General features: G+C 46.2%; 1 protein-coding gene and 1 long non-coding RNA gene across 13 annotated transcripts in view; one reads left to right on the top strand and one right to left on the bottom strand.

Annotated features, from left to right (window-relative positions):
• Positions 1-2,146, top strand: part of LOC140911838 (uncharacterized) — a 35,515-nt gene extending 33,369 nt beyond the window's left edge. For 4 of the 6 annotated variants that reach the window (XR_012159152.1, XR_012159151.1, XR_012159150.1 and 1 more), the window contains one exon: positions 1,462-2,146. This is a non-coding gene — a long non-coding RNA (uncharacterized lncRNA). The remainder of the gene's footprint in view (positions 1-1,461) is intronic. The other 2 variants (XR_012159148.1, XR_012159149.1) reach the window with 2 other exon arrangements.
• A 3,274-nt stretch (positions 2,147-5,420) lies between these two features.
• The window catches only part of RNF38 (ring finger protein 38), a 196,247-nt gene continuing 182,161 nt past the window's right edge, over positions 5,421-19,506 (bottom strand). For 5 of the 7 annotated variants that reach the window (XM_073345754.1, XM_073345751.1, XM_073345756.1 and 2 more), the window contains one exon: positions 5,421-9,326. In XM_073345754.1, the coding sequence (XP_073201855.1) occupies positions 9,128-9,326 (199 nt within the window). In that variant the 3' untranslated portion in view covers positions 5,421-9,127. The remainder of the gene's footprint in view (positions 9,327-19,506) is intronic. The other 2 variants (XM_073345753.1, XR_012159143.1) reach the window with 2 other exon arrangements.

Here is a 19,506-nt window from a genome sequence, read left to right as displayed (position 1 = left end):
AACGGGAGGTACTGGATCTGATCGCTGTATGGGAAGAGGAATCCGTGCTATCAGAACTACGTTCCAAAAGACAAAATGCCAAAACATTTCAAAAAATTTCCAAGGCCATGAGGGACAGAGGCTACAGCAGGGACGCAACACAGTGCCGCGTGAAACTTACGGAGCTCAGACAAGCGTACCAGAAAACCAAAGAATCAAACGGACGCTCCGGGACAAAGCCCCAGACATGCCGCTTCTACGCTGAGCTGCATGCAATTCTAAGGGGGGGGGGGCATGCCACCACTACCCCACCCCTACCCCACCCCTGTCCATGGACTCCAATGATGGGGTATTCTATGCCATGCCTGAGGATTTTGCAGACAGGAAAGATGAGGACAACGAGTTTGAGGAGAGTACCCAGCACACCATTCTCCCCGACAGCCAAGATCTTTTTATCACCCTGACTGAAGTACCCTCCCAACCCACCAAGCCGGAGAAGGGACCTCTGGTGAGTGTACCTTTTGAAATATAATACATGTTATAAAAGCAAGCGTTTTTTAAATGATTAAAGAGCCCTGAGGACTTGGGATGCATTGGTGGCCAGTACAGCTACTGGAGAAGTCTGTTAACGTGTCTGGGAACGGAGCGGAAATCCTCCAAGGACATCTCCATGAAGCTTTCCTGGAGGTACTCTAAAAGCCTTTGCAGAAGGTTTCTGGGGAGAGCAGCTTTATTCCGTCCTTCATGGTAGGACACTTTACCACGCCATGCTAGTAGTAAGTAATCTGGTATCATTGCATGACAAAGCCTGGCAGCGTATGGTTCCAGCGTTTGCTGGCATTCAAGCAACATCCATTCTTTATCTCTCTGTGTTATCCTCAGGAGAGTGATATCGTTCATGGTAAACTGGTTGAAATAGGGGAATTTAATTAAGGGGACATTCAGAGGTGACCAACAGCCCATGGCTGAAAAGAAATCCCCCCTGCAGTTAGCCACGCGGTGCGGGGGGGCATTGGCGCTGAGCTGTTTGCGTTTGGCTAGCAGGGATCTTCCCTGATACCAGCCACATGGTGGGGGGAGGGGTAAAGCGATCATCCCAGAGAATCGGATGGCGGGGGGGGGAGGGTGTTATTTGGTTTCTGCTGCTGCACATTAACAGGAAAACTGCAGCACTAAATGGCCAACTCAACGGGCTTTGCTTGGTATGGGAGAGGAGGGTGCTGCTGTTATGAAGGTTGCAGAAGCCGAAAGGCTATGGCTTACCATGGCTGCCTGCAAGCTGAATTCTGTTGCCCGGCCCTGTGTGTGTGATCTCTAACACCAAAGCCGCAGGCACTCAATATAAGATGCAAAATGCGACCTTGTACCAAAATCACATGTGCTATGTAATGTGAATAGTGTTGTTCACCGTGAAAGAGTATAGCCATTGTTCTGTAAAATGTATCTTTTTAAATACTTCACTCCCTTTTTTTCCTTCCGCAGCTGCAAATGTTTCAAGCCTCCCTCCTCCATCCCAAAGGCTATCTCAGATAAGGCGGCGAAAAAAAACGCATGCGCAATGAAATGTTCTCTGAGCTCATGCAGTCGTCCAGCACTGACAGAGTTGTGTGGAGGGACACAATAGCAGAGTACAGGACAGTGGCATGAACATGAGGAGAGGTGGTGGCAGGAAGATCAGAGGAGGCATGAGGCAACGCTGGGATTACTGCGGGATCAAACGGACATGCTCGGCATCTGGTGGAGGTTCATGAACGGCAGCAGGATCACAGACTGCCGCTGCAGCCCCTGCTTAACCGCCCTCCCTCCCTCCTCCCGAAGTTCCATAGCCTCCTCACCCAGATGCCCAAGAACTGGGGGGTGGGAGGCTCCAGGCACCCAACCACTCCCAGTGGACAGCTCAAGCAACAGAAGGCGGTAATTCTACAAGTTTTGAAGTGGCCTTTTCCTTCCCTCCTACCCTTCTCCCACACCCCACCCGGGCTACCTTGTGAGTTATCTCCCTATTTTTATAATCAATTAATAAAGAATACATGTTTTCTAAATGATAGTGACTTTATTTCCTTTACAAGCAAGCTGTGATCGAAGGGGGGAGGGCAGGTGGCGTACAGGGAATTAGAGTCAACTAAGGAGGTGGGTTTTCATCAAGGAGAAACAAACAGAAGTGTCACACAGTACCCTGGCCAGTCACGAAACTGGTTTGCAAAGCTTCTCTGATGCGCAGCGCTTCCTGCTGTGCTCTTCTAACCACCTTGGTGTCTGGCTGCGCATATTCAGCAGCCAGACGTTTTGCATCAACCTCCCACCCCACCATAAACGTCTCCCCCTTACTCTCACAGAGACTGTGGAGCAACAAGCAAACTGTAATAACAAGCGGGAATATTGGTTTCGCTGAGGTCTGAGCAAGTCAATAAACTGCGCCAGGGACCTTTAAACGTCCAAATGCACAGTCTACCACCATTCTGCACTTGCTCAGCCTGTAGCTGAACAGCTCCTTACTATTGTCCAGGGTGCCTGTGTACGGCTTCATGAGCCAGGGCATTAAGGAGTAGGCTGGGTCCCCAAGGATAACTATAGGCATTTCAACATCCCCAACAGTTATTTTCTGGTCTGGGAAGTAAATCCCTTCCTGCAGTCTTTTAAACAGACCAGAATTCCTGAAGACACGAGCGTCATGAACCTTTCCCGGGCATCCCACGTTGATGTTGGTGAAACGTCCCCAGTGATCCACCAGTGCTTGCAGCACCATTGAAAAGTACCCCTTGTGGTTTATGTACTGGCTGCCCTGGTGGTCTGGTCCCAATATAGGGATATGGGTTCTGTCTATGGCCCCACCACAGTTAGGGAATCCCATTGCAGCAAAGCCATCCACTATGACCTGCACATTTCCCAGAATCACTACCTTTGATAGCAGCAGCTCAATGATTGCATTGGCTACTTGCATCACAGCAACCCCCACAGTAGATTTGCCCACTCCAAATTGATTCCCGACTGACCGGTAGCTGTCTGGCGTTGCAAGCTTCCACAGGGCTATTGACTCTCGCTTCTCAACTGTGAGGGCTGCTCTCATCTTGCTATTCTTGCGCTTCAGGGCAGGGGAAAGCAAGTCACAAAGTTCCATGGAAGTGCCCTTACGCATGCGAAAGTTTCGGAGCCACTGGGAATCATCCCAGACCTACAACACTATGTGGTCCCACCACTCTGTGCTTGTTTCCCGGGCCGAGAATTGGCGTTCCACAGCATGAACCTGCCCCATTAGCACCATGATCTCCATGTTGCGGGGGAATGCGCTTTTAGAGAAAAGTGTGCTCGTGTCCTCAACACCACGTTTCCGTCGCCTCCTCGCCTGGTTTTTCAGGTGCTGGTTCTGCATAAACTGCACGATAATGCATGAGGTGTTTACAATGGTCATAACTGCTGTGGTGAGCTGAACGGGCTCCATGCTTGCTGTGCTATGGCGTCTGCTCCTGCTCAGGCAATCCAGGGAAAAGGGCGTGAAACTATAGTTAGCCGTTGCTCTGACAGAGGGAGGGGCGACCGACAACATGGCTTACAGGGTTGGCTTACAGGGAATTAAAATAAACAAAGGCGGTGGCTTTGCGAGAAACAGAATGGCCCCCTGAAGGATAGAACGCAAAACTGAGTTTAGCAGGCCGTTCATTTCACAGAGGAAGGGAAGACAAAATGAATACAAAACAAAACTGGTCTATTTCTTGTTTTGATCCACTTCATCTATCGTTATACATCTTGCTGGCAGCAGACTGTGCAGTACAATTGCTAGCCATTGTCATCTCCTGGGTGCTCGGCAGAAGGTGGCGCAGTATGACTGCTGGCCATCATCGTCTCCTGGCTGCTCATTAAAAGAAGGTGCAGTAGGACTGCCGGCAGGACTGAATCGCCATGAGACGGAACTTAAAAGGGTAATGACTTGGCTGAGTCACTCCCATGTTTGCCCAGGCACCCCGACCTCATTGAGGTCGGTTAAAAGAGCACCCTTGACTATGTCGACGACGGCTACCAGTCATACTGCACTGTCTGCTGCTGTGTAGCAATAAGCTGCTGCTGTGTAGCAATGCAGTTCCGCATCTGCCAGCACCCAGGAGACATACGGTGACTGTGAGCTAAGCGGGTTCCATGCTTGCCGTGGTATGGCGTCTGCACAGGTAACCCAGGAAAAAAGGTGCAAAACGATTGTCTGCCGTTGCTTTCACGGAGGGAGGGAGGGAAGGCGGCCTGACAATATGTACCCAGAACCACCCGCGACAATGTTTTAGCCCCATCAGGCATTGGGATTTCTACCCAGAATTCAAATGGACTGCGGGAACTGTGGGATAGCAACCCACAGTGCAACGCTCTGGAAGTCGACGGTTGCCTCAGTACTGAGGACACACTTTACTGACTACATGCACTTAGAGCATTTGTGTGGGGACAGGACCTAGAAAAGGACCTAGGGGTTACAGTGGACGAGAAGCTGGATATGAGTCAACAGTGTGCCCTTGTTGCCAAGAAGGCCAATGGTATTTTGGGATGTATAAGTAGGGGATTGCCAGCAGACAGAGGGACGTGATCGTTCCCCTCTATTCGACACTGGTGAGGCCTCATCTGGAGTACTGTGTCCAGTTTTGGGCCCCACACTACAAGAAGGATGTGGAAAAATTGGAAAGAGTCCAGCGGAGGACAACAAAAATGATTAGGGGACTGGAACACATGAGTTATGAGGAGAGGCTGAGGGAACTGGGGATGTTTAGTTTACGGAAGAGAAGAATGAGGGGGGATTTGATAGCTGCTTTCAACTACCTGAAAGGGGATTCCAAAGAGGATGGTCTAGACTGTTCTCAGTGGTAGAAGATGACAGAACAAGGAGTAATAGTCTCAAGTTGCAGTGGGGGAGGTTTAGGTTGGATATTAGGAAAAACTTTTTCACTAGGAGGGTGGTGAAACACTGGAATGCGTTACCTAGGGAGGTAGTGCAATCTCCTTCCTTAGAAGTTTTTAAGGTCAGGCTTGACAAAGCCCTGGCTGGGATGATTTAATTGGGGATCAGTCCTGCTTTGAGCAGGGGGTTGGACTAGATGACCTCCTGAGGTCCTTTCCAACCCAGATATTCTATGATTCTATGACACACAGAATCAACTGTATAAAAACACTTTCTACAAAACCGACTTCTATAAGTTCGACCTAATTTCGTAGTGTAGACAAGGCCTTAGTCTTTAAGGTGCCACCAGACTCCTTGTTATTTTTCATGGAGATGATGTTACCTCACAGGAGTGTTGCAAAGCTTATCTAGTTTGTAAAACACTAAGACCTTCACCTAAAACATGCCAGAAGAGTGTCCAAGTGCCCAATATTTTTCTATTACTTCCCTCGCATTTTCCTGATGACACATTTACTGTTAAGCAAAACCTTCAGAAAGATGATGACAATCAAGGCAGAAAACGCTGTCAATTATACATATTTGCACATTCATTTAATGTAGGACAATGCTGCTGAAAATACCTTTAATATTTTTTAAAAGGATATACTACAGCTCTCTGAACTTGTCTTCCTGCGAGTTCTAAAAGCAGACACGTTAACCAAATATTGATTTTTTTGTCTGAAAGAAAATAAATCCTTGGTTTACATATGAAGAGCATTACTCAGAAAAACAAAAAAACAAAAAACTAATTCCAGTTGCAAAGTGGTACAGCTCTAAAGTTTTACAATAAAATAGAAATATGGAGACTAAGAAGAGTAAACAATGTACCCCAAACAGGAGAACAAGAGGCAGGACAAAACTAAGTGTACATCATACATTTATTACTGAACAACTCTCTCAACTCCAAAATTGGGCACAGGGATTAAAAATAAAAATTCATTGCACTACTTAGTAAAGCATTACTAGTAACTCTCATAAAAAATGTACAAATTTTGTTAAAAATTTATCAAGCCTTCAAATGATTTGGTTACAGATATTTATAATACATTTAAAACTACATGTTAACTGATACAATAGAGTATGATTTAAAGAAAACACTCGACAAAATATGATTCCAACAAAACCCATAAGCTTTCATAATCATTAGCAAATCTGAAACACAAATAGCAAAATGAGGTAACTGAATGTACCAAAGGGGGAAAAAACACAGCTCTTTTATTAAGGCCTAGAGATAACTCAGTCAAAAATGCATTTTCAGTAAGTTTAAAAAAAACCCAACACATTGGTAGATCCCGCCATTCCAAGTATTACAAAAAGTGTAAATGTTAACAGTTGAGAAAATCACATTCAAGAGACTGTACAAAAACTGTATACAACAAAAAAAATTACTTTGCACAAAAAGCTTTCTGTAAAGAAACCCACAAAATGAGACCTTGGAGAGATCTGTAGGCCTTGGTATCCATTAAAAACCAGAACGAAGTCAAATTAAGTTGACAATTCATGCAAAAACAGCAGTGCCAACATGGTAAAGCCAACAGTTTGTTGTTTTTAGAAGGGAGGTGGGAAGGGGGGGGGAGGTGGAAGGGAGGAGGCAATCAACATAACCCTTTTACTGTATTCTGGTGCTGCCAGGCACCATTGCAGGCTGTGGACTTAGACACAAATGTGCATAACACATGGCAGTAAAGGCTGAGCATGAATCCCCTTCCCCTCCTCTTTTGACATGACAGCCACAACAATGGAGTCTGTTGTAGCCAGTCTGAGCTGGTTCAGAACACATGCATGTGTGCTTTTTATACACACTAACCACAGGAAGCAAGTCTGCACACATCTGCAAGAGTCCCATGCAAACGAAAAACATTCCAGAAGAGATCAGCCACAAGAGTGCAACGATTAAATTCAGTATATTACCAAATTAGACCCTACTGCCTCCTAACTCTCCAACTGCATCACAGAACTTTACTGGGAAAGAGGGCCATTACATATCAAGATTTCTCCAATTCAGGAAAGAGGACTACTTTACCTCAGTATTAGTAAAATATGCCTTGTTAATTATGCGTTTCTATCTAACTTAGAAAAGTGCCTTATTTCCATGCTTCAACGAAGTGAATACTGAGTGTAGTAGGGTTTGTTATGGTTAGATCTGTACAGGTAGAAAGTTTTTTGCAGCTATATAAAAGACCCTAAGTATTATAAGATGTGTGGCATACACTTCTTGTTAAACACATGATTTCATTCGTTAAAAAAATAAAGTTTACTATATGTGATTTAACTTGTTTGGTGACATGTTGTGACAGTTCCATTCCTTAGCACATCCAGGGGAAAACGAACATTTTAAAGTTGTTGTACACTGTATATTTTGTAATAATTTTGATTTACTTAGTGTTAGGTACTGACATATGGACAGACAAGCAAGTTTTTCGTTCTACTTGTGTAACTAAACAGAGGCAATAGCATCTGAAACATGGGCAAAATTGTGCTTTCATTTTGTTTTACTGAACCACAAGCTGTGATTGGTCTGTAGAGCCTTCAAAGAAGGGCAAGCAGCATGGAGAACATGTAACACTGTCTGAAAATATAACTGATACTAAAGCATAGCAGCACACAAAAGCATCAGAAATGACACAAACTTAAAGCTGAGACTGGCAGCAAGTTACAGCAATATTGCTAATTGTGCCACTTGTGCTATTGCAACCAAAGTAATGACGCAAAGTTTAGGAGAAAGCACAGTGATGCAGAACAGAGCATCTCTTCAATAACTATGGTATACGTAGACCTAAATATTTTACTGAAGAACAAATTTTAAAACCTTTAACAGTCTGAAATGTTAAACAAAGCCAATTTTTCAATAATCCAGCTATAACATTCGCAGGGCAGCTGAATGGAGGTTAACTCCTGTTTCACAGCATTATTTGTTCCTGATTGTGTACTAACACACTCTTCTCATAATGTGAATATTCTGGCTACTAACAGAAAAACCAAAGGAGTTTTTTATTCATGCAAAAGCTCACTACCTAGTAGGGAAGGGTAGAAGAAGCATCTGATGCCATCTGAACCAGGCAGTGAATGACCACAAAAACTTACTGTGGTACAAGGACAAAGTTAGAAGTTCTTCCACTCTGAGCAAATGCTAAGAATTATATTTTGTTCATAAAGTTGCAGGACTAAAAAGGTAGCCTCTCTTCCACTTACACAAACTCCCTTATACGTGAAAAAGAACATAAATGAGTTAAAGCCAAAGTTTATAAGCTAAAAGATTATGTACTTAGCAAGTACAATGGCCAACAATGTGAAGAGCTGTTGCACAAGACTCTCAATGTCCTTTCAGCTTCTGCATATGGAGAGGAATATGTTACTTCAGCATCTTCAGACCTGACCTCTATTCTGAAATCAACTGAACATAATTCAGACTGGCCAGAGGAATTAAAAAGGAAAACAGAAAAACATCAACATTCAAATGATCAATTGACAATGTTAATATTGCTAACTGATTTTGTGCGATACTGCAACTATTGATAAATTAGCAGTAAATCAGCAAATGTCAAATTTGGATTTTATGACATGAGCTAAAAATAAGATGAATCATGTATGGCGCAATCAACGCACTCTTTAGTGGTACACTTACAACCGCCAGTGAAGGGGAAGCAATAACAGGTGTCTGAATAAAAGTTAAAAGGTCTTTTTATACCATTAAGTACATAGGGGAGGAAATATTAAATGCCTATAATTGCTGCACCCTTAGCATTCAGTGTGCAACTGCAAACACAAGGAAAGAAACCAGTGTACAGTACTAGTACTGTTTAAATAACACACAAGATTATACATTGCAGCATAATACATACTACTCACACACGTTCTCAGTACATGCTGGTATACAGGTTCTCAGACGTACGCGCGCACACACACACTCATTAGCACACCCCACACACACTCTCGTGTGCAGATGCGTACTCCCACCCACACCATTCGTTCCCACTCACAGTATCTGAAGGCTCTATGGAAGGTAGATTGCTATAATTGCTTGGAGCTACCACGTCTTATAAAAGCACATGCTAGAAGATCACGTCCACGGTAACCTCGCAGCAACACTCGGAACGATCACACAAAAACCAGGGAATGTTAGTGCACGCACAAAATTAAGCTAAAGAAAATAAAATCTTTGGAGTTCCAATCACACGGTTAGTATAACAATCCCATAATTGTGAAGACTAATTATAAGCTTTATAATTGATTAAATCACACAGTGCAAAAAAAGGTCCATTGACCCTTTCGTGTAAAGGGAAGGCTGGCAGCCACACGGGTAAGTTCGATGGATAGTTCGTCTATACATGTGACTAGGAACACCCAAACTAGAATTGTGCTCTTAGATTGGTCATTCTGAATCACGATGCACTTCTGAAGCATCAGCTCTACAAATTGGGCAGGTACGATTTGCCTATGAAACAAAAGTAAAACAAGGTTTAGTGCATTGACAAGGATGCTTATTTATACAACACTATACAACAGGCATGTGCTAATCCAAAATGGAATCACAACAGGAACATAAACTGGGTTTGTGCCCTTTTTGGCTTCTTTATTATGTGTGAAGGTGGCCTGAGAGGTCTGTCAACTTAAAATTTTGACTTTTTTTTTTTAAACACCCACAAATTGTGAGAGATGAGAATTTTCTAGAAGAATTATGGAGAATGATGACATTATGCCATCACAAGACACTGAAAGCTGAGCAGATGGGAAGAGAAAGAAGTTTTAGTTAGACTGGTTTTAACAACATCTATTGAACACAGTATGCAGAACTATATGTAAAAAGATGTCTGTTCAAGAATGAGTGCTGCCACCCTTCAATTAAGGAGAGAGTGCTCACAGGGCATATCTACATGGCACAATAGCAAACCAAAACCCTCTGGGGCAGTGAGTCTTAGAGCCCTGGTCTACAGTGCTAAAAACAGCTGTGTATACATTTGGGCTCCGGCTGGAGGTTGGACTCTGAAGCCTGGGGTGAGGGATGCGCTTCAGAGCCCGAAGCCCTACACAGCTGTTTTGAGCACTGCAGAGAGCACCTGAGTCTGCAGACCGGGAGTCTGAAAATCGCTGCCACAGCTATGCAGACATACCCTAAGTGCACATTTTCTGCAACACCCACCCCCAGCAAAATCAGGGAAGATCAGACTCAGTGGTGAGCTGGAGCCGGTTTGCACTGGTTCGCTGGAACCGGTTGTTAAATTTAGAAGCCCTTCGTGGGACAACCGGTTCTAAAAGGGCTTCTAAATTTAACTGGCCAAAAATGGCACCTTAGGCGTTGGAGCACCCACAGGGAAAATTTGGTGGGTGCAAAGCACCCACTGGCAGCTCCCCTCCCCACCCCGCCCCCAGCTCACCTCCTCTCCGCCTCCTCCCCGAACCCGCCGCCCCGCTCTGCTCCCCTCCACCCCAGGCTTCCCGCGAATCAGCTGTTCGCACAGGAAGCCTGGGAGGGCTGAGAAGCAGGCAGCGGCTTTGTGCTCAGGCCCGGGGAGGTGAGCTGGGGCGGCGGCGGCGGGGGGGGGCGAGGAGGGCCGCCCGCACAGCAGCAGGTAACCCAGGGGGGTGGAAGGGGCAGGAAAACCGCTCCCCGCCCCAGTTCACCTCCGCTCTGCCTCCCTGGGCCTGAGCACGTAGCCACCGCTTGCTTCTCAGCTCTCCCGGGCTTCCCGCGCGAACAGCTGGTTTGTGGGAAGCTGGGGGGGGGGGGGGGGGGGCGGCGCGGAGAAGCAGAGCGGGGCGGTGCATTCAGAGGAGGCGGCAGAGCGGAGGTGAGGTGAGCTGGGGCCGGGCAGGGAGCTGCCAGTGTGGGTGCTCCAGCCTTGGAGCACCCATGGAGTCAGTGCCTAAGCACCACTTTTGATGTGATCAGTGGGGGGAGCGCCTGCTCCCCCCCTAGCTATGCTGCTCCACCCTTAGGAGCCAGAGGGACCTGCTGGATGCTTCCCGGGAGCCACCCCAGGTAAGCACTGCCAGGACTCCCCACCTTGCCCCCCAGCAGGTCCCTCTGGCTCTCAGGGGCGGGGTGGGCACCCACTACAGTGGCCCACAAGACCCCCCTGCCCGGTTCTGGGGGCACTCAGGGGACGGGGAGTGGGGTGGATGGGGCAGGGGTCTCGGGGGTGGGCCACAACCCCCTCATGGGGTGAGGCAGGAACCAGTTATTAAGATTTTAGCAGCTCATCACTGATCAGACTCACATTCCTGATACTGCTAAAAAAATTTTAACAATGAAGGGATAAACACTTTCAGGCTGTCTTTACAAAGAGGCAAGCCAATATTTCAAAAATACTCTGCAGATCACATTTGCAATTAAAATCTTCCCTAAAAAGGGATACAAGACTCCCAGACTCCTCCAATTTGATATTTGCAATTTGAACTACAGTATTTAGACAGGTGCGCTAAGGTTTTAATCAAAGCAGCAGTGTTGATGATTAGTGAACTGTTGGACTTTCAATAATGTCTATACAGTGATCAAGTTTTGAGTATTTTCACAATTAGTAGAAAAATGTTCCAGTTTCTTAGTGCAACCAAAAATGAATATATATATTTTTTCTCTCCATCACATTTGTAAGTAACCATTATTGTCCTACACCTTCTTGCATCAGAGTGTCATTGACATTTTAGGGGGAAATGAGGAACGGTGCTGCAAACTGAAGACACAAAACCCAAGTGCACTTCTTCCTGCATCATTATGGTTTCATAACCATTTGAGGGAATTCAGTCACCTTACCTTTGGCTATGTGTACACTGCAGAGCCTATGTCAGCCCAGTCCCTTAGCATAGATGCCGCCTATACCAACAGAGGAGTTTTTCCTGTCAATGTGGGAACACCACCTCCCCTTTTACATTTTGTGCTGGCATCTTTCTCTATATTGAGGGTCTTGCTGGCATCACTGTCACTGGAGAGGTTTTTTTTCACAACCTTGACTGACACAGCTATGTCAATAGAGGTTTTAAGCTTAGCAGAGCAAGTATCTGTTCTGCACTCTTCTATTCTAGATATAATGCAACTAATCCATCTAATTTAGAATAAAACGGTCATCTTTTCCTAGATTATATTGTTTGAGAGCTGAACAGATACACTCATCAAGATTATATTTCAGTGTTAGCTATTTGTAGTATTATATAGGACATCTAGTGGTAGTATCAATATACTGTAGTTTACTGAAAGCAAATTATAGAAAACTAATCCACAAAACCAGACTAAATAAACAATAACTAACATCTTAATATCAAATTAAGTCAAATTACTCATGTTCCTGTAATGCTATATTAACAGCTCTACAAATTTTAACAGTAGAGCATTTTCCCATGTTTTAGGATTCTCTACCATAATGAATCAGTTAAATGCATATATTTCATGGAATTTAGTCCCCTTTCTCCTTATTTGAACATCACTCTCAATGGTTTAAGTAGGAACTGGATGTGCATACTGAAGTGCAGGTCATGAATGGAAACTTCACTTAATGTGCAGTTACTTGAGGCAAATTAATTTTCTCAAACATAAGCATGCACATACCATTAAATGATGTACTGTAACCTTCCTCAAAATTATTCTAAAGAAACTTTCTAATGAGATCTTCTAAATACTGTTTATTTAAAACTGAGTAGTTCTACCTAAGGGCTTTTTGTGAAAGCCTTGTAACAAAAACAGAAGTTTTGATAATGTCACCAGAACCAAGATGGATTACAATTATTTACTTATGGTTTGGGATTTTAAAAATATAACACACAGTATTGCCAAACCCAAGTGTTCAACAATCAGGAATCAGGCCTAAAAAAATACTATGAGTGGCTTAATCATGGGATTTGGAAAAAATAATGTGGGTTCTTTTTCATTGTCTTCTGATTTCTGAGTCACCCAGGTGCACTCAGGTTGGGCTTTTCAATCCCAAACAGCCTCCACGCAAAACACGGGCGACCTCATGCCGCCTTGCTTGTTGATGTAGTAAACTGTGATGGTGGTGTTGTCCAACATGGTGAGAACGTGACTGGAATAGATGGATAAGAGGAATGCTGCCAGAAGTTCCAGGATGTTGATGTGGATCTGAAATTCCTGACCAGTCCAGGTTCCCTGAATCAATGTGCTCACTCATGTGGGCGCCCTATCCGACAAGCAACACATCCATGATGATTGTTGTTCATGGGGAGGGCAAAAAGAATGGCATCCCAGTGTAGACCCGGCCTGAGTCCATCCACCACTGGAGGGAAGAGATATCGTTGGGAACCCACAGCAGAAAGTCCATGGTATGGCACGTGGGGGAACAGACTCTCTGAAACCACAGTTGTAGACAGCCGAAGCAGAGATGGGCCAAGGCAGTCACATACGTGCAAGCCACCAGGTGGCCAAGAACAGAAAAGCAAGTCCTGGCCAGAACAGAAAGACTGGAGAGCACCATGGAAATTGCTCTTGTAGGGTTTGGAACCTGTCCTCTGGCAGGTAGGCATGTGCCGAGATCGCGCTCATGTGGGCCCAACTAATTCTAGGAATTGTGTGGAATCCCAAGTTGATTTATCGACATGTACACTAATCCCCAGGGAGGAGAGGAGTGTGAGCAGCATGGAGGTCAAGGCTCAAGCTTCTCTTTTTTGATCTCACTGCCAGCAGCCAATTGTCAAGATAAGGGAATGTAAGGACCCCTTCACACCAGACGTGGGCCGCCACTACCGAGAAAACCTTGGTGAAAACTTGTGGAGCAGTGTTGAGTCCAAACGGTAGATGTATTGGAAGCGACGAAGGCAGTCTGTGAATTCAGGAAACAACTGTGGGCAAGATGGATATCCATGTGAAAGCATTTCGCATATCAAGAGCCATACACCACATGACTCCTTCTTAGGAAGGCATGCTGGTTGCTAGGGTGACCATACGAAACTTTGGCTTGCATATGGAATGGTTGAGATGGTCGAGGTCTAAGATCAGCCTTCACCCACACTTCTTCTTGGGGACCAGGAAATAGGTGGAATAGAACCCACTGCCCTGATACACTGCAGGTTCTATCGCTCCTCTCTGCAATAGGGAGTCCACTTCCTGGGCAAGGATACTGTTGTGAAAATGGTTCCTGAGGCAGGGCCGGGGCAGAGGATGTGGGTGAGGTGGTGTTGCGAACTCAACTGTATAGCCATGCTGAAGGACATCCAGGACCCACTTGTCTGTTACAACACACCAAGCTGGTAAAAAGAGTGCTAGATGCCCCCAGAAGGGGGTGGGTCGGGTGCACAATGTGAGACAGGGTAGTTGATGGCTCTCTGGTTGCACACCGAAATAATTCTTCTGCAAAGATTAACTCTGAGACGCTGAAGGTTGTGAAGATGAACCAGGATGACAGCTCAATGGGTCTTCTGCCATTTGCAAGGAGACTCGTAAGTCTGCTGGAGGAAGAACTGGGGAGCTCTACATTGCTGCGTCAGAGGTAGGCTGTAAAATTTGCATTTGAGTGATTGTGTGTAGATACTTAGTGATCGCAGAGTGGCCCTGGCGTCTTTGAGGGTGTCAATCAGTGTTCTGATTGAAGAGATGAGACTCAACGAAAGAGAGACCCTTTATGGTGGTCTAGACTTCCCTTGGGAAACTGGACTCCCTGTGCATGACGATCCCTGTAGCCATTGTGCACGAAGAAAGTATCCACCACATCCACTGCAGCCGGGAGTGTTGTTCTCACAACCAATTTCCCCTCCTGTAGGACAGCCTGGAAGCGAGCTTGATCCTGCCGGGGCAGTTTGTCTGTGAAATCCGCCAGCTTGCTGTAGGTAAGGAAGCAGTACTTGATGAACAGAGCCAAGTAATTGGAAATGCGGAATTGTATGCTAACAGAGGAGAAGAACTTACAACCTAGAAGGTCCAGTCACTTGCCTTTCTTGTCTGCCGGGGTGGAGCATGCGTGTTGCTGCTGAGCCTGTTCCACTGCTGCCTGAATAACAGAGGGAACTGGCTGAGGAGCAAGAGAAGAGAAAATTAGACCCCTTCAGAGGCACATAGTATCGCTTTTCCGCCCGTTGAGAATGGGTTTGCAGCTAGCTGGAGTGTGCCATACAGTCCGTTCTGGTTGAAGAATGGCATCACTGATCGGTAGAGCCACTCTGGCCAGTACTGAGGCGTGTACGATGTCAAGAAGCTGGTGATGCTTGTCTTGTACTTCCTCCAGTGGGATGTGAAAGGGAATCCCCACCCCATGCAGCAGTTCTTGAAATTGGCGGTTGTCAACCAGGGACAAAGAGGGAGTCGAAGACACCATGGCATCAGGGGATGACGAGGGCAATCACTCCAGTTCCGACAGTACCATTGGAGTTGGACTAAGTGGTGCATCCTCCAATAGTTGTTCTGAACACCTGCTCGATGACTATCAAAGGGGCGAGATTGGAGACTCCTCACAAGCAGAGTGGGAAGATTCCAATGGCAGATACTGCGGCCATCACCCCCAGTATGGCCAACAGGTGGATCCAGTGGTTGTTGTGTACAGTCCCTAGGAGTGGGATACCAGTGATGCCAGGGCTGGGCAAAGGGAGGGTATTGCCGTTGAGTCAGCGGGACCTTAGGGAAGGCATACAGACGATAGAGGAGGGGCGGACCCTGCTTTCTGTCCGAGTTCTCTGATGCAGAGAAGTCAGAGCCCGGTTCAAATGACGGTGCTGTTGGAACTGCAGGAGCTGTTGAGGAGCAGGCTGGAACATGGCCTGAAAGAGGCAAGTCTAATGTGAGGAAGCATACTCTCCTAGGAGGGAATAGCACTTGAAGGTGTGGAGACCTCACCTCTGCCAAAGCAAGAGTTCATGAGACTCGGGGGCAGACTCGAGTCTCCCCAGTGTCAGTGACACGCTCTCTGCAGTCGGAACCAGAGCCAGAATGGGAGTTGAAAAGGAGAACCGCCTAGGAACCGAAGGCTCCCTTGACTTTGGCAGTGCTGACCTGGAAGGAGTTTGCAGTTCGGTGGGCAGATCAGATGTTCTGTGCGGCTTCTTACTGTGCTTCTGAGCCTTGGAACATGCCAGCTCTGCATGGCTGGAACTTGGGCCTGGAGAAAGGCTTACTGCCATGCTTATGCGCATGCTTCCTTGCCTCACAACTAGGCCCCAGCACAGGGTCCATAGCACTGGTACCAGCGGAACCAGAATAGTGCTCTGCGGTAGGAGACGCACTCCGATTGCTCAGGCCGGTGTATGGAGGGGGAGGAGAGAGTTGGTGTTCCCCGGCCTAGATCTGACTGCAGCCTGATGACAACCTCCGTGAGTGCTTCTTGAGGTGGAGAGCCCAGCCGTCCTGGGTATGGCTTGGGAAGGAGAAGCAGATACTGCACCTGTATGCAACCGGGGCTTCTCCCAAGCTGTAAAGGCAGCACTGGTGCTGGTCACTGGTGGAAAGTGAGATAGGGCAGGAGGTGCAGATCTTGAACCTCGACATCTTTGGCATAATCCAGTATCCAGGCATGGGGGCTGGGGGGGGCGACCGGTAAAACAGAGTTCCAAAGTCCTTAAAATCCTAAAAACTACTACTAACAACACTAAAATTATTACAAAAAAGTAACATACTAACTATACACAATATAAAACTATTTTTTTAATCAAGTGCGTCACAAGAGGCAAGAGAACAGTAGAAACTCCGACTCAAACCATGTGGTGGTGAGAAAAACTGAGGGGTGCCATCGGTCCGCTCCGCCCTTTATCACCTTGGACGAAACCATGAGGCGGAGCAAGGGTGCATGTGCGGACCAACGGACACTACTACTTTCAAAATCTCTGGCTCCAAGTGCATGCGTATAACCCTCAGTGGAACACAATAGGGATCATCACTCGAAGAACACAGTGAAACTGACAATGTACAAAGAAAGCTGTCAAATGCACACAGAATATAAAATGGACAAAAGGAAAATATTTAATTTTTGATCTCTTCCAGTTATAACCACCTGGGGGCTTCTCTACCCTAGAAAAGTTTGCTGCTTTAATTATATTGGAACAGTTAAAGCGACAACATCCCTCCACCCTGTGTTGAGGGAATTATACTGACATAAAAGTGCTTATACCACTGGTATAGCTTATTCCACTTTGGGAAGTGACAAACTATAATGGTATAAGACATCTTTATACCAGTATAATTGCATCCATATTCAGGCCTATACCAGTAGAATGACTGGTTTAAATAATAATAATAATAATAATTAAAAAAAAATCACAGTCCTAACCAACACTGACTAGTAACATTTTTCTAATGTAGACCAACCTTGAGATGTTACCAGTAACAAAAATAGGTACAAAAGTTTCTATTGAAGTGATTTTTAAGTTGTTTAAGGGATACCATCATCAAATCCCCTTATCTATAGTTAGGGCCCTACCAAATTCACAGTCCACCTTGGTCAATTTTTGGTCATAGGATTTTTAAAATTGTAAATTTCATGATTTCAGCTATTTAAATCTGAAATTTCACAGTGTTGTAAATGTAGGGATCCTGACCCAAAAAGAAGTTGTGGGAGGAGTCGGGGTCAAACGGTTATTGTATGGGGAGGCTGCAGGACTGCTACCCGTACTTCTGCACTACCACCGGTGGGCAGCTGGAGAGTGGTGGCTGCTGCCCGGGCATGTCACCCTTACTTCTGCGCTGCTGCTGGCGGCGGCTCTGCCTTCAGAGCTGGGCTCCCGGCCAGCAGCAGCCGCCGCTCTCCAGCCGCCCAGCTCCGAAAGCATCTCCACCACCAGCAGCAGCGCAGAAGTAAGAGTTGCAGTACCACAACTCTCCCTACAATAACCTTTTGATCCCCCCGCCCCCCGTGACTCCCTTTTGCATCAGGACCCCCAATTTGGGAAATTCTTGTCTCCTCATGAAATCTGTATAGTATAGGGTAAAAGCACACAAAAGACCAGATTTCACAGGGGGAGACCAGATTTCACTGTCTGACGCATTTTTCACGGCTGTGAATTTGGTGGGGCCCTATCTACAGTAAACAAATCACCTTACATCATTGCTACTGGAAACATTTCCAAAATCTGATTTTTCACTATACAGTTTTCTTAGGGCTTTGTCTTCACTAGACTTTTGAATTGCCATCTAACCTGAAGTACTTAACACATTTGCAAAGGCTGGTGTGGACACCTCCCACACATGTGGCCTAGGCTACAAATGCATGGAGACTGGTAAGAGTGGAATGGAATGTATGGTGAGTGTCCTCACAAACATGTTAAGTATCTCCAGTTAATTGTCAATCACTGAGGCCTTGTCTACACTTGCAAGTAGGAGCACATTAAATCAGCCCTGGGCACCCTAACTCCTGAGGAGTCCACACTGGCAAGGCACTTAGAGCGCCTGGACTCTGCGGCTGGAGTGCCCCTGGTAATCCACCTCCACGAGAAGCATAGAGCTTTCTGCACCCTGGTTGAAGCGCTGGGGTGTCAGTGTGGACGACGTGTTGCATTACTGTGCTGTGACTGGCCTCCAGAAACATCCCATAATCCCTTGAAGACAGGTGGCCACTCTCGTCATTGTTTTGAACTTGCCTACAGGCATGCAGATATCTCCTTTCAAAGCGCCATTTCTGACAGCTGGCATGCTTATCTGCTCCAGGATACAAAGCAAACCATTACTGTGGAAAGCTCCTGATGCAGAGGCAGGCGTGTGTGCGTGAGAGAGAGGGGTGAGGTCTGATGTCAGGGTTTTCCCCTTCCCCCTGCCGCTGTCTGAACTTGCGAGACAGCAAGCTGAGACACACTGCCCCCAAAACACACAGTCTCTCCCCCCACATACACACAACATAGTCCCTGTCACACGCCATCCCCCATTTGAAAAAGCAGCTGGCAATCTAGTAGGATGCCCTGGAACAATGGGATTGGTAAACCTGCATCATGTGATGCTGGGCCTGCCCCATTAGGCATTGCAAACCCCTTCCACAGCACACTGCAGCCATTTGCACACTGGGATAGTTACCAAAATGCACTGCTCTCTGTGGCGTTGCCAGAGCTGCTAATGTGGCCATGCCACTGCGCTCAGAGCTGATAGTGTGAACACACGGCAGCGTTTTCCCTGCTGCTGTCTCTCAGGGCTGATATGTGCGAGCCCTCAGAACCTCGCTGCCTAATTAGTAACAGATGGTGGCCAGACAGCTACTTTAAGTTTTCGGCGACTTATTGAAACCGTCAGGCTGCAACTCTAGTGAGGGCTTTTGTTTGCTGCTTTTTTTTTTCCCCCAACAGAAAGTGAGAGTTGAAAGGGCAGCTGTGCTGAGGGGGAGAAGTGAGAGGGCAGTTAAAAGTTGTTTTCCCCTCATCTGCCTCTCCTTTCCAGCTCTTCCCACTGCCTGCCTCTCCTTTCCTTTGATCCATCCATCACCTGCGTTCTGCATCCTGGCAGTGGTGCAGTATTTCCATCTGCAAGTGTAGACGTAGCCTGAGTAAAAACATCTGAAAACAATCCTTATTCTTTGCATTTTTCTCAGTGTGCTACTAAAAACATTAGTAATTTATACTTCAGTTTCTAGTTCTCAGACACTATCATAATGCTGCAATGTTTGGGTTTAGAATATTGCAGAACATCTACTGCATACAAATGGTTTCCACTGGAAATTTAAATAAATGTATGGAAACATTTTTACTGGTCTTAGGTTTTGTAAAACTTT

Source organism: Lepidochelys kempii, chromosome 5 (assembly GCF_965140265.1).
Source record: "Lepidochelys kempii isolate rLepKem1 chromosome 5, rLepKem1.hap2, whole genome shotgun sequence".
NCBI classification, from domain to species: Eukaryota; Metazoa; Chordata; order Testudines; family Cheloniidae; genus Lepidochelys; species Lepidochelys kempii.
Note: the sequence above shows the minus strand (reverse complement) of the source record. Positions and strands in the feature narration are given on the sequence as shown.